General features: G+C 38.2%; 1 protein-coding gene and 1 pseudogene across 12 annotated transcripts in view; one reads left to right on the top strand and one right to left on the bottom strand.

Moving 5' to 3' along the window:
• NEO1 (neogenin 1) overlaps positions 1–15,730 on the bottom strand; it is a 232,936-nt gene that overhangs the window by 45,574 nt on the left and 171,632 nt on the right. For all 11 annotated transcript variants that reach the window (XM_082735725.1, XM_082735726.1, XM_082735717.1 and 8 more), the window contains exons 9-11: positions 9,364–9,518; positions 6,754–6,902; positions 6,024–6,162 (exon numbers count right to left, since the gene is read on the bottom strand). In XM_082735725.1, coding sequence (XP_082591851.1) covers positions 6,024–6,162; positions 6,754–6,902; positions 9,364–9,518 — 443 coding nt within the window. The remainder of the gene's footprint in view (positions 1–6,023; positions 6,163–6,753; positions 6,903–9,363; positions 9,519–15,730) is intronic.
• LOC309868111 (MICOS complex subunit MIC27 pseudogene) lies at positions 3,644–4,428 on the top strand (annotated as a pseudogene). The gene has a single exon. The product of its transcript is annotated as an MICOS complex subunit MIC27 pseudogene (transcript).

Below are 15,730 nucleotides of genomic sequence, written 5' to 3'. Positions count from 1 at the left end.
CTCCACTCACAAAATGTTGACTGTAACTCTTTTTTCCTAGTCCATCCATGGAAACTTCTCTCTCCTTTTCTCTGACATCTGGCGACCAGATATTGACTAAGTGCCCACTGCGCTATCTGCTTCTGGAGGACAGAGATTGTGTCTTGCTCATTGTTGTATCTTGTGCTATCAAAGAGCATCAGGCCTCAAACCAGAGATTCATGAACAGAGGATCTGGAGTAGGACTTATGCAGCTGCGTTTTGAAAAAAGTCTATGAATGGTTCCAGTTCAGAACCTGACTTAGCTGCAGAGGCAGCTGACACAGACTGTTGCTGGTGTCTTCATCATCACCACCACCACCACCATCATCATCATCATCACCATCATCCTAGCTAAGATATGCTGCATGCTCCTAAATGGCAGGTACTTAATCCTTACAACAATTCCATGAAGGAGGTTCTATAATTATTCCCATTTTATAGATGAGAAAACTATAAAGGAGGTTCAAGGCAGTGAAGCTGACTGAGCTATTTGTTTCAGCTAATGGAGGAGCCAAGATGTGTCGTACTCTGCAGAACCGCCGTAACCACCATGCTCACATGGACTCAGATCCCATGACCGACACTGCAGTCAGCATGCCAACCCACTTTGTACAGCCAGAACTGGTTCAGGTACAGATTTTACAACTTACATGTTTTCCCTCAACTTTTCTCAAAAGTCTTGGCCAAGTGGCTCATGCAGCTAGCTAACCAAACTACAGTTTGTATTTATTTTTCCCAAGGCTTAATCCTGCAAAATGTCAAGGACACAGAAAAGAGTGGCAAGAATAAGACAATGACTTCTACGTATTCTTTCCCTGGATTCATGAATTTTTTATGTCCTGGCACATCTGCTTTATTTCCTTCACATTATTTAGACACACATATTTATGTGTCTACATACTATTTCTCAATCATCTATCCAACAAAACTATAACAAAACAATCACATTCAGAAAATTTAATCTTAGTACAAAATATTATTTAGAAATCAGCTGCATTTCTATACGCTAGCAGGAAGATTAATTAAGAAAACAATCTCATTTACAGTTGTTGCAAAAACAATAAAATACCTAGGAATAAACTTAGCCAAGGAGGTGAAAGACCTGTACTCTACAAACTATAAAACACTGATGAGAGAAACTGAAGATGACACAAACAACTGGAAATACATTCCATGCTCATGGACTGGAAGAACAAATATTATTAAAATGTCCATACGACCCTAAGCAAGTTAAAGATTTACTACAATCCCTAACAAAACACATCATTTTCCACAGAACTAGAAGAACAAATCATCCTAAAATTTGACCCCGAAGAGCCAAAGCAATCCTGAAAGAAAAGAACAAAACTGCAGGTATCACAATCCTAGATTTCAAAATATACTAGAAAGCTGTAGTAATCAAGACAGTATGGTACTGGCACAGAAACAGACACATAGATCAATAGACCAGAATAGAGAGCCCAAAACTAAACCCATAATTATATGGTCAATTAATCTTCAACAAAGGAGGTGAGACTATGCAATGGGAAAAAAACTCAACATCTTCAACTCCCCAAATGATTTTGGGAGAACTGGACAGCTACATGCAGAAGAATGAAGCACTTTCTTACACCATACACAAAAATAAAACCAAACTGGATTAAAGACCTAATGTGACCTAAATGTGAGACCTGGAGCCATAAAAATCTTAGAGGAGAGCATAGGCAGTAATTTCTGACATATGTGGCCATAGCAACATTTTTCTAGATATGTCTCCTGAGGCAAGGGAAACAAAAGCGAAAATAAACTACTGGGACTACATCAAAATAAAAACTCCTGCAGCACAGCAAAGCAAACAATCAACAATACTAAAAGGTAACCTACTGAATGGGAAAAGATATTTGCAAATGACATATCCGATGAAGGCTGAGTATCCAAAATATATAAAGAATTTCTACAGCTCAACACCAAAACCCCAAATAACCCAATGAAAAACGGCAGAAAACACGAACAGACATTTCTCTAAAGAAGACACACAGATGGCCAGGAAACACATGAAAAGATGCTCAACATCACTAATCAGGAGGGAAATACAAATCAAAACCACAATGAGAAACCACCTCACACCAGTCAGAATGGCTAAAATGAAAACCAGAAGAAACAACTGTTGACAAGGATGTGGAGAAAAGCAACACCGTGTACACTTCATGGGAATGCAAACTGGTGTAGCCACTGGGAAAAACAGCATGGAGGTTCCTCAAAAAATTAAAAATAGAATTACCATATGATCTAGTAATTCTACTACTGGACATTCACCCAAAGAATAAAAAAACATTAATTCAAATAGATACATGCACCCCTATGTTTACACAGCATTATTTATAATAGTCAGACCATGGAAGCAGCCCAAGTGTCCACAGATAGATTAATGGATAAAGATGTGGTATGTGTACACACACCCCCTACACACACAATAGACTACTACTCAGCCATAAAAAAAGAATGAAATCTTGCTATTGCAACAACATGGATTGATCTGGAGCATACAATGCTAGTAAGTGAAATAAATCAGAGAAAAGGACAAATACCACATGATTTCACTCATGTTAAACTTTAAAAATGAACAAGGAAAGAGACAAACAAAAAACCCCCCGAGTCTTAAATATGAAGAACAAACTGGTGGTTACTAGAAGGGAGACAGGCGGGGGATGGGTGAAGCAGGTGAAGGGGATTAAAAGCACACTTATCACAGTGAGCAGTGAACAATGTATGGAAGTGCTAAATCACTATATTGCATACACCTGAAACTAATATAACACTGTGGCAACTATACTAGAATTACAATTTTTTTAAATGTCAAAATTTTAAAAAGTTAGGTAACATAACTAATAACATACCTAATACTTAAAATTGCCTAACAGGGGTGCCTGGGTGGCTCAGTGGGTTAAAGCCTCTGCCTTCGGCTCAGGTCAGGATCCTGGGGTGCTGGGATCAAGCCCCACATCAGGCTCTCTGTTCCGCAGGGAGCCTGCTTCCCTTCCTCTCTCTCTGCCTAATTGTGATCTCTGTCTGTCAAATAAAACCTTAAAACAACAACAACAACAACAAAACCCTCCGTTCAAAAAAAAAAAAAAAATTGCCTAACGGTCCATCTACCCAACATTAATACTGTCCTTGATAGCTAATTTTACCCCCAGATCCAGAAGCCAGTCAAAGATAATACATGTTTTATTTTATTTCATGTGTCCTTATTTTTCTTTAACCTAGATTCTAGAATGATAATGTCCCATTTTTTCTCTGAATTGTTCTTTTACTTTTTTATTGCCCCCCCCAACTGGTTTTCTTTCATGAGACTAATATTTTTTAAGAAGCCAGGCCAGTTTATTTATTTATATATTTTTTAATAGAATTTTCCTGTTAGACATATCCAAACTGAGGAAAATTCTACAAATAACACAAACAGGCCTGAATTCTTGAAAAATATTACAACTTTCAGGAAACTGTATATATTTATTAACTGCAATAAACACTGTTATTTTCTGTTCTACTACAGATAATTTTTTTTTTAAATGCTGGTCTTAAAGATACCAATGTAGGGCTCTCTGCCTACCATATGAGGACTCAGGTGGAGAAGGTCACAGACATGGCGGCTGTTAGGGTGGGAAAGCTGACGATAGTACCTGCAGGTCTGATATGTGCATCTGCAACTGCACTTGCGGCTACAGAAGAATACAAAAAGCAGCTAGTACAGCCAGAGCAGCTCCCCACACAGAATGCACCACCTCTGCAGTTTAAACATGTCGAAGAGCAGCCTGGTCATTTACAAATGGGCTTAGCATCCATCTGCACTACAACTGGTCATTATATTGGCTGGTGCAATAGTGTTTATGTGTTTGTGAAAAATGGAATAATGGGTACAGTTCAATTTGGAAAAGATGCATATATCTCTCTGAAGGATCCACCTCAAGATCTTCTCCCAAAAGTTGGAGAGATTACAGTTCCAGGATTGGCAGGTGTGGTTTCAGCAAGAAAAGGTTCTAGGTTTAAGAAAATTGCTTACCCACTGGGACTGGCCTCTTTAGGAGCAACTGTTTGCTACCCAGTTCAGTCAGTAATAATTGCAAAGGTAACTGGGAAAAAGGCATATCCTACAAGCCAGCAAATTTATGAAGCAGTTAAATCACTGTGGACAAAAATCAACAAAGAGTCATTTCCTAAACCTAAAGAAAAATCTAAGTTAGGAAATTCTGCTGCAACAGAACTACCTGCCAAAACAACAGACAGCTGAAACACTCAGTGCCCTTGCCCACGGAACTCCGCTCTGAAACAAAGTCACAATCAGAATCCACCTCTGGGGCTACAGAGTTTCTGCCTGACCCCAGCTCATGGATCCAGGCAGTTCCATCTAGAAGATGCCTGCAGCACTAGAAGCTGAAATGCTCTGCGTAGAGAACTACAACATGTATGAAGTTGAAAACAATGATGGAAAAATCATGTAAAGGGTAACTGACACAGAGTATAACTTTTTTTTTTCCGGGGTATAACTTCTAAACAAAGTTTTTCTTTCATATCTTCTAATATAATGTACAGTTTGACCAATCACACATAAGGGATTAAAACACAAACTGTGAATTTAATACAAACAATATTAAATGATTGATGAAGAAGCCGAAGTATTGGGATGCATTTAATGATTTTTAAGGGTGTTTATGAAAAATAGAGTAAATATATAAACACTGGTGAAATATGTATGTGTATATATAAATATTTATACAGATACATACACATATTTGCTTTAGCTTTTTCAAATTATTGTCAGCTAAATTAGAATGGTGTGTAGAAAGATGTGCTTCCACTCCCCCTTCCTTCATTCCCCAGAGCTGGAATAAAATATCCATTATTTTATGACCAAAAAAAAAAAAAAAAGATACACATGTAGTGATCCAAAGGGCCACCTGTACCCTAATATTTATAGCAGCAATGTCCACAACAGCTAAACTGTGGAAAGAAGTCCATTGACAGGTGAATGGACAAAGAAGATGTGGTATATATACAATAGAATACTACATCAAAAAAAGGAATTTTGCCATTTGCAACAAGTGGATGGAACTAGAGGGTATCATGCTAAGTGAAATAAGTCAATCAGAGAAAGACAACTATCATATGATCTCACTTGTATGTGGAATTTAAGAAACAAAACAGAGGAGCATAGGGGAAGTGGGGGAAAAGTAAAACAAGATGAAATCAGAGAGAGAGACGAACCACAGGAGACTCTTTAAGAGGCTCTTTAATCAGAGGAAACAAACTGAGGGTTATTGGAGGGGAGAGGGGTTGGAGGGGTGGAGGCAACTGGGTGATGAGGACATTAAGGAGGGCACATGATGTAATGAGCACTGGGTGTTATAGAAGAAAGATGAATCACCGACCTCTATTTCTAAAATGAGTAATACACTATATGTTAATTAATTGAATTTAAATTAAAAAATAGTAAAAAATAAAAACAGAAAATCCCAATCTTGACCTACTCAATCCCCTTGGCAAGCTATAGTTTGAAAAATACTGCTCTAAAAAAAGAAAAAAAGAAAGAAAAATACTGCTCTAGGTCATAGTTACATGAATACAACTTAGCTTAGAAATTCAGCCACAGGTAAGAAATGAAACTGTCACAAAATAGCGAGGAATTAAGAAGAGCTATTTGGTATAAAAATATGATTGATAAGGGTTCGTGTTATGAACAAGCAGTAAGACTTACTTATACAAAAGCTCCTACTAAAAATGAAAACATGAGAAATTATTCAGTACCAGGCACTGCATGTCCCACCCGCTCTCAGTAAATCTTTTAGACCCAATGAAGTTGGTATTATCTACATTTTACACATAAAAAAGCATGTTCAGACATGATAAGTGACTAAAGTCCAGAAAAGGGGTAGAACTGGGATTTAATGGAATCTTCTTGCTATCAAAGCCCATGATCTGACCAGGGCCCCCAAGCATGGTATGTGATCCAAAGAAGAAAGACTCACCGTCTGATAGCGTCCGAACAGCCACGTCCTCTGTGGACACTCCCGGACCATGTCTGTTGTAAGCCACTACTCGGAAACTATACTCCGTGTATTTTTTCAACCCGTTAATTGTATGGGAGTGACTTGAAACGTCAACATCCTTGGATAAAATAAAACAATTTACTTGCATGCAACTCAAGCCAAAAGAAATGCTGCAAAATAAAGAAATAACTACACAAATTCTTCATTTGATATGATGCAGATTTTTATCCCTTTTAAGAAATTCTACTTAACAATCAAAGCAGATTAATGAGAAACACTCACAATTTACTGAGAAATATTGCTTGATGTTTAGTGACCTTTCCTGATAAAAACTAGAGAATATAACCTGGTACAAAGAAATAGAGTCTGCTGACTTTCCATTTCCTGTATACAACTTTTTTTATTCTGAGATTTCTAGACAAGCAAGTATTGATTTTGGGCAATAAATTTCAATTCTACTATTCCAATCAATGGACTGAAAAATGGCTTTGGGGTGCCTAGGTGGTGCATTTGGTTAAGCATCCCACTCTTCATTTCAGCTCAGGTCATGATCTCAGGGTGCTGGGATGGAGCTCTGCGTCAGGCTCCACACTGGGTGTGGAGCCTGCTTAAGATTCTCTCTCTCCCTCCTCCTCTGCTCCTCCCACTGTGCTCTCTCTTTCTCTAAAATAAATAAATAAATCTTACCAAAAAAGGCTTCATCTTTTACCTGTTCTTTATCAGTCCCTTTTTCCATGTAGTACAATTTGTAATTCTGAATTTCCCCATTGCCAGACAATGGTGTTTCCCAGGAGACAGTGATAGAAGTCGGTGAAGCTGCGTATGCCCGGATGTTAGGTGCTGGGCCAGGGAGCTGAACTAGAAAGAAAATTTTGAGACAGCAAGATAGGAATGAAATTTACTGAACTCTTCAATCACCAGTCTCAGCAATAACGTCTTATTGGCCATGTTTTTAAAAACAATAAAAACTGAGAAAACAACTGATTTGATTGAAGTGGTTTTAGGATAATATATAAATGCATTTCCCTTTCTATGACTCAAATTATAACCAAAAACTATCTGTGAAGTATCTTAAATGTATTCAAAGGAATAAATAAACATTGCAAAATTTTTCCTGTGATTTATAAAAGCCTAGTTTTAGAGCAGGACTGCAGCACGTAAAAGTAGCCATCACAAAAAGAGGGTCTTCAGGGGATTCAAGAGTACACTTACCATGATGAGCACTGAGTAATGTGTAGAACTGTTGAATTGCTCTATACCCCTGAACCTAATATAACACTGTATGCTACTTATTCTGCAATTAAAGGAAAAAACTTAAAAAAAAAAAAAAGAGAGCCTTCTTTTGCTCGACAGTGTGGATACAGTGACAGACAGAGCCCCTGCCCACAAAGAATTCCCAGTCTAGAGGGAAGTCAGACATATAAATAGTTGCGAAAGTCACAAGTGCCAACAGATTTCATGACTGTAATGAAAACAGAAAGAGAATACACGACTCAGCTTTGAGAGGGGAGTGTGTAGGCAAGGGAAGGACTGGGGAAGACTTCTGGGGAGCCAGAAGGAACAGTGTCCTCAGATACCAAGGGAAAAATTATTCCAGTCAGTGGGTGGGCTATGTGAGGAGACGGTGTAATGTGGTTCAGGGCAAATACTGAATGAAGAAGGGAGGGAGAATGTGGAGAAGCAGGACACAGCCGGGTAACAAAGACCAACGTGCTGCTATGGAGCCTGCCTCATCCCATGCAGGTGTTAGTAATCACTGAACAGGTACGAGCAGGAGCATGTCAGATCGGGTTTAGAAAGGACATGTCAACATATGCATGGAAGAAAAACAGTAAGGGAGTAAGACTATAGAATAATGATTTTTAAAATAGCTACCATTTATTGAATGCTTACAATCAGCCCAGCTGAAAGTGCTTTACATGTATTTAAATTATGTCTTATGTAGTCTTTGCACTAACCCACACGAGAGCGATACTATGATCATCCCAGTCTGCAGATGAGGTTGGCTAAGAACTGTTCTGTGTGATGGGCAAGTTAGTGGTGGAGCTTGGAGCTGCACACCTTCTGACTCTAACACGTGGACTCAAGCCGACCAGGCAGGGGACACAACGCCCTGCGTGGGGTGTTTGTGACAGGAAGACTTGATGGCTTGTTCACTGACTGTCTGTCTCACTCTAACTCCTACAACAGCTCCCGGACCTTTTTACTGTATTCTTTTCATCTGACTGATGGACTGACAAGTTCCAGCCCCAATTTATACACAAATTCCAGAGGTTACCCATGTCTACACTTTGGTAGACATTCTATATTTGAAAACCGTTTTTCTGGTGCTGGTGTTTCTGTAACAGAATCCATTACATTTGATGAGCAGGAAAAAAACCTGGCAAAAGGTAGAACAAACCAGCTTTCTTAAAGAACAGCACCACAGCTTGACGGTTTTGCTACCGAAGCAGAGAAATCTGAATGTGGTTATTCTGACAGTTGTTTGCTTTATTTAGTCATGAATCATGTTATTCACTCAATGTTGAGAGCATGATTTTGTGCAGCCTGACAGGTGGGATTTGTCACACTTCTGCTGCTACAGAAAACTTTCCTCTAAGTTATTAAAAAGGAAGGAAAATAAAATAATCCTCCAATTCCCTTGAAAATACTTTCAATATATTCATTGGATACACATAAGCAAACATGATCCTAAAAAGGCACTAAGAAATTCTTCCATTTCACCTGCACAGTGGCATAATAAATGGAAAAAATTTTAAGTTGGTTTGTTCAGCTAAGTGTGTAAAATATTTTTGGAGGGCTGCCTCCAACATTTACACCTCCTGGCCCAGGCTGAATACCTCCAGATGGAGTACACATCTCTTTCCTTTACCTCATCTTTTGCCAAGACATGTTATAGCCACTTTCCATCCCTAAAATATTCTCAAGAGAATCAGGTCCCCCTTCCATCTACATTCTTATTTAGTCTCTTTCTTGTCATCAAGCTCCTTGGAAAAAAATGACTGTGTTGCCTACTTTCCTTAGAATTACAGAGGTATAATATTAGGTAGATAGGATCAGAGGAAAAAGTCTACAAGGCATCTGAGCCAGGTCTTAAAGAATCAATAAAATTTGAGTGTGTATCATCCAAGTCCTATTACCTTACATGATTTGCCACAGTTTGATGTGAATTAATTTGCTCTCCCTTAACCAATTTATAAGGTCCTTGACGGCAAGGAGCTGTACCTTCTGCACTGCCATGGTACACAAGCCTACCAAGAAGGTAGACCTTCTTATCATCTGCCTACATGTAGGGCTGATGGACAGGTGAAAGACTTACCCTCGGGCTGTGTTTCTACTCGGAGTGGAGCTGAACTCTCTCCGGAGCCATGCTTATTTTGAGCCATAACTCTAAAGATGTACACAGTCGCTGGCATTAGGTTTTGAATGGTTACCTGCATTTCTCCTGGGCGACTGGTATTCTCAACACGTTCCCTTTAGACAAAGAAGGGTGTGGAAAGAAACAGCATTGATTAGGAATACTTCTAGAATGTGCAGTTTCATTTTCATTGCAATTCCTATAGATACAATACCATATAAAAATCTTAACTCTTGACTCCGGGAAACAGACACAGTTGAGTTAAAGGAGGTGGGTAGGGGGATGAGGGAGGTGAGTGGGGGGACGAGGTAACAGGGTGATGGGCATTAAGGAGGGCATGTGATGTGATGGGCACTGGGTGTTATATGCAACTAATGAATCACTGAACATTGTATCAAAAACTACTGATGTACCATACGTTGGCTAATTGAATTTAAATTTAAAAAATCTTAATTTAAGTCAAATTAACTCTTCAGAAAACAAGCCTTTGGGGGTGGAACAGTGCACAGAATATGGAGAGTAGCAAAGAGCAATATCACACATGTCTGATACCTTGCTGATGTCCTTGCTTAAACATCACTGACTCTCTGGTCATAACCACACCTTCCTTTCAGAGAAGGAACAAACAAGGGTCTTCTCATTGCCATTTCAAATGGGGAAGCTGGCCATCAATTCTGTAGGCTTTAGGAATCACTGAGTTTTAAGGAGTGATTTTTGAGGGAGACAGAGGTGACTGCAAGCATGACCCAGTTTTCAAGGAAAATATCAAAGAATTCTGTGTACATTTTGGACAAAAGACTCAATAAAAACAAAGCTAGATATTATTACTTTAAAAGTTGGGAACATCAGAAATTTAAATGATCCTAAAATAACCCAATCTATAAAAAAGTAAAACCTGATACTGATTTTTATAATTTATTTGTTAAGGCAAATACTCTTAGAATGATATCTAAATTGATTTGAAATGTTTAACAAATTTTATGACAACAGGACAAAAGAATCTAGCAGTCTAGCATTATGAACTGAGAAGATAATGCAGTTATCTGGCTTCTTTTAAAAGCTTCCAGACTAACCTGGGACCTGAGAGTCCCACAACTGGGCCCATAATTACAGTCAGTCTATTGTACATACTAGAATAAAAACCAGTTAATATTACATAAGAATTTCAACAAATATTGTGGAAGAATTCATTTGTTTTAGACAAATCGCTGGCCTTTTAGAATTGTCGATCATGTAAGGAGAGATTTGTATCTATCCTGACAGAGTAATAAAAAGGCCCAAAACTACTCTGTGGACAAAATTACCTGAAACTACATAATCTGCCGAATTAAAATTTTTAAAGATATTGGTTATTTTCCCTGAAATCACTGATAAAATTTGTTTAGTTCTACATGAACTTATGCCAATTTGCCTGGTTATATGTGAATATTTACATTTCAGAGATTTAAGTGTTTTTCAGTAGTTTCCTAGTTTTTTAAACTACCTTATTTTTATTTAAAACAAACCAAACCAACAGTACCCACACCATCTTCATAGTGAGTGCTTGTTCCACCAGAGAAGAGTACTATGGCAACAGAAGTTCTTACTCAAAGATCCTTGAGGTATTGACAGATATTTTCTCTTCAGCTAGCCCTCTAAGTCACAAGATTTAAAAGGGGTTATCAGTGGATTTCTTACACTCTGAAATTTCTGACAGTTGCTCTGATGGCAACTGATTGCTGCCTAAAAGGAAGTATGGTATTTGACACTTCACCAAACTACAAGGTCCGTGTAGGAGCACAGAATAGGTCTGTTTTGCTTACTGTACATAACAGTTTAAACAAAAAGTTGAGACCATCTTGAGAAAGGTAGTTGGGGGGTGCTATTTTATGTTAAACTGAAGTGTCTCAATCACGTTCCCATATTACAGTAGAACTTAGCAGAAAGCTCAGACACGGGGGGCGCCTGGGTGGCTCAGTGGGTTAAGCCGCTGCCTTCGGCTCAGGTCATGATCTCGGGGTCCTGGGATCGAGTCCCGCATCAGGCTCTCTGCTCAGCAGGGAGCCTGCTTCCTCCTCTCTCTCTCTCTCTGCCTACTTGTGATCTCTCTCTGTCAAATAAATAAATAAAATCTTTAAAAAAAAAAAAAGAAAGAAAGCTCAGTCATGGAAAGCAGTGTCACAGATATGTGAAGAATGCATGAATGGAAATTTGACTTCTCTACATAAACCTTGTATAGTAATAATATCATGTACATCTTTTGTTCATTCCTATGTGAAAGAAAAAAAAACAGGAGAAATGAGTGAAGGGAATGAAAAACTTAGAACAGATTTCTACAGAAATCCTACCGTTAAAAAGAATCAGTAATGCGTATGATTCCTTAAGATGGAAGAACAAATAGCCAGTACCTGCAAATACTTTAACTCTAGATTGGACTGAGGTTCCAGAACCAAGAGCCTGTCTAGAAAAATCTTTGACTTCAGGACAAGACCCAGAGTGAGTTATAAAAGTACAATTCTCACAGCTGTGTGAGGTTATGATGGAACTTGGGTTAGAATGTATAAACTAAGAGTCAAAGCAGAAAGGAAAAGCTACGTTTTCTATTAAGACAGTGCTGGGCCAGGTGCTAAGAGCTCCGTTTTAGTTTTGACAAGCTAATTCCTTCTGAGCCAGATAGTAAATATTTATAGGTTAAGAGACAAAATGGAAAATATTATGTAGTTACTTACATAATCTATTAAAATGTAATGATTGGAAAACACAAAAAAAATATTCTTAGCTCTTGGGTCATAAAAATAACAAGTCTAATTTGGCCCACAGTCTAGCTTGCCAATTCCTGGGCTTAACTAAGATAGCTAAGGGGCTTCATCCATCTCTAAAATGTTATTTACTTCTGGAAGAACTTACTCTAAATTTTCAATTTAGTGGCTAATATCAGAAAAGTACTAAATTTATACTAAAAAGGGGTGAACATTTCCTAGTTGAAAAGGCAAAGGACCCTTTGAAATCTCAAGGAACTCAGGCACCTGGAAGAATTACACCTCATGACCAAGACACACAGTGCCACCTTGTGGCTGATTTTTCAAGTGCAGGAAGTAGTAGGATTTGTAAATCCAGGTAGTGGCTCCATGCCCACACTGATTTCTCGTTTTAAATCTGTGACAAAATTTACTACTCTCATTTCTTTTAGATGAGAAAACTTAAGCTTATGAAGGTTAAATAAATTCTGTTTACAAAACAAGCAGAGTCTAGTCTTCTGACTTAGTGTTCTTTCTACTCCTTCAAGGCTTGTATTCAGAAATCATAAACTTCATTCACAAGTGAAAGGACAAAAACATGATGGTCTCCAAGAATCTTCCTTTGACTGTTCCCTAGATTTATTCTGTCCACTCCAAGTCACTGCTCTCACCTTCGTCTTCGTCTTCGCCATACCTACCACGTGCCTAGATTAACTAGATTTGTTCCCAGACTTCATTTTTCTTGTCTTTATGTAGTGCTCATAAACTACTAAGAAAAGCCATTTAATAAAATCACAGTGCACACTTGCTCAGTAGTCTAGAATGCTCCTTTCTTAACTGATTATGTCCAAATTCTTACTGGCATTATGACATTTGGCTCCAAGCTTCCACTTTATTATAATCTCTTACTAATTCCTACCAGCTCTCTGGGCCAGTTAAGTTTTCCTACTTTTCCCACTCATCAAACACCAGACATGCAAATTAAATTGGATCTTCCTTGTACCTCCTCTTCCCTTATACATCCATGCCTTGTCTTCCTGCCTGACAATTTAATTTTAAATCAAAGTGACAGATTCTCATTAAAAACAAAATTACATATAGTTTTAAAAAATCCAAATGTCCCAGTTTTGTCTCTCCTTAAAACCTGTCCTTCCCTGACACCTAACTGACCAGTATCTTACCAGATCTCTTTATGTCAGGTTTTCTCAACCACAGCTGCGCTTTCAGTGGGATAATTCTTTTTTGTAAGGGGCTGCAGGACGTGTATCAGCATCTATGGCTTCTACTCACTGGATGCCAGTAGGGACCCTCTCTCATCTGAGCTTTAATACCCCAAAATGTCAGCAGACATGGCGAAGTGTCCACTGAGGGATGGGGGCAAACCGTCCCTGGCTGAGAATCACTGTTTTAGGCATTTACATGCACACCAAAATACAGATATGTCATTAAAAAATTCCTTCATATGGATATACATATATTAATTACGTGCCCATTCCTCCATCAGTGGGCACCGATTTTCCTTTTTCATTCTTACAAATAATGTTAGAATAAACATTTTTATGAGTGCCCTATGTATATGTAGATCTGTTTTCTTTTTTTTTTTAATGTTTTATTTATTTATTTGAGAAAGAGAGAGAATAAAAGAGAGTGCATGTGAGGAGAGAGGTCAGCAGGAGCAGCAGACTCCCTGCTGAGCAGGGAGCGGGATGTGGGACTCCATCCAGGGACTCCAGGATCATGACCTGAGCCGAAGGCAGTTGCTTAACAAACTGAGCAAGCCAGGTGCCCTGTGTAGATCTGTTTTCTATAGAACATCTAGAAGTGTTATTGTTGGGTTATTGTTATTGTTATTGTTATTGTTATTGATGGACGTGTGCATTAAGAAGGTAAAAAAAAAAATCTGCCAAATCACTTTCTCCAAGGGCTACTCTTATATTGCCACCAAAAGCCAAGAGCGGATTTCTTCCCATTATTTTAACTTGCTTAACACTAGATATTATCAACTTAAAATTTCTGCAGCCTTAAAAGTAAAGAAGTTTCACTTTTTGTATTATTTTGTATCTCCCAGACCATGAGCAACAGAAAAAACCTTTTTTAACTTTAATGGGTTTTCCATTAACCTCTGCTAATCAATCTATTTGTACCACTCACCTCTTGGGACATTGTCTTTTTCTTATGATTTGTAGGTGCTCTTTATATAAACTAGATAGCAGCACAATGCTTTATAAATGTTATAAACTTTTTCCCAGCTCATCACTTGATAGCTTTTGTTTATGATATTTTATCACGTGAAATTTTACACTGTTATGTAATAAACTTCGTCGATCTCTCCTATTGTGGCTTCTGGATTTCCTGTCTTCTGTTAAAAGGCTTTTCACACTCAAGTGATAAAACAGTTTCTGCATTTTCTTCTAATACATTTATGAGCCTTACAATCTCTTAATCTGCCTATAATTTATTGCTATATATAAGACAGAGATATAACTTCCATTCTTTCCACAAAATGGAGTTAATTATCTCAACATGATTTCTTGAATAAGCTATTATTTTTCCATTGATTGAAATGAATTTATTCATTTAACAAGTAATTATTTAGTCCTACTATATGCTAGGCCCTGTTCCAGGTGCCGGTGATACTCTATTGAATAAGACAGACATAAGAAATAGGTTAATTAAAAGAGAAGACTGCAGAGTGTTAAAGCATTGTGAAAACAAAATAAAAGCCAAACAAAACAAAACAGAAAACCACCCAGAACAGGGTGATGTGACAGCAGTGGTCTTCTGGTAAATGTTTAATAACCAGCCCTGGTTTGTAATACTTGTCCCAGTAAATACTCATGCCATGCCCTGTTTTGAGCTACCATGTTGTCGTCGGGTCTGTAAAATTTCCTGAAACTTTAAAAACTGGCTTGGGAACAAACTGGCTCCAGAACACCACTGTGTGATAGGACTGAAGGGGGCTAAGTTGGGGAGGGGTCTTCAAGGAAGGCCTATGGATGTGTGATCTGAAAAAGATGCAAAGCTAAAAACAGTTGTTTGTGAGGGAAATACATTTCTGATAGAAGGAACAGCAAAGGCAAAGGAACCGGAGTGGAAAGAAGTTTCTTAATCTGAGGAATTACTAGGTGTTCTTTCCTTCTGTGAAATACTACAGAATTAGCAGTGCGATGTGAAAGATTACTGGAGACATTTTAACACAGATGCCATTTGGGAGTAATGTCTTGCCTTTCTGTGTCTAGAACTATGTTTCTTTATCTTTATAACTCCCAAGACATCTGGTACAATGTTCAGAAAAAAACATTGTTCTGTGAGTAGCTCCATCTATCTGGCTCAAATGAGGTCACACAGACTTCTCAAGAGGGTTAAATCAAGTGGTTTCGATGGAGGTTCCGATCCTTGTGGAACTCGACAGTCTAGTTATTAAATACAAAGCTTATCAGATGTAAGCACCCTGGGAGAGACACAAGCTTTATTTCATGCTCAAGGGCCCTAACCAAAACAGGTATTTTAGCTTTCTTATTTTGGTCTGAAGAAATCTACTTGGCAATGCTAAGAATACATAGCGTGTGGCAAGTTTCTCCTGAAGGTTTTATAATTGGGTTGGGAAAACA

The sequence above is a fragment of the Mustela nivalis genome (assembly GCF_964662115.1).
Source record: "Mustela nivalis genome assembly, chromosome: 6".
Classification (NCBI taxonomy): domain Eukaryota; kingdom Metazoa; phylum Chordata; class Mammalia; order Carnivora; family Mustelidae; genus Mustela; species Mustela nivalis.
Note: the sequence above shows the minus strand (reverse complement) of the source record. Positions and strands in the feature narration are given on the sequence as shown.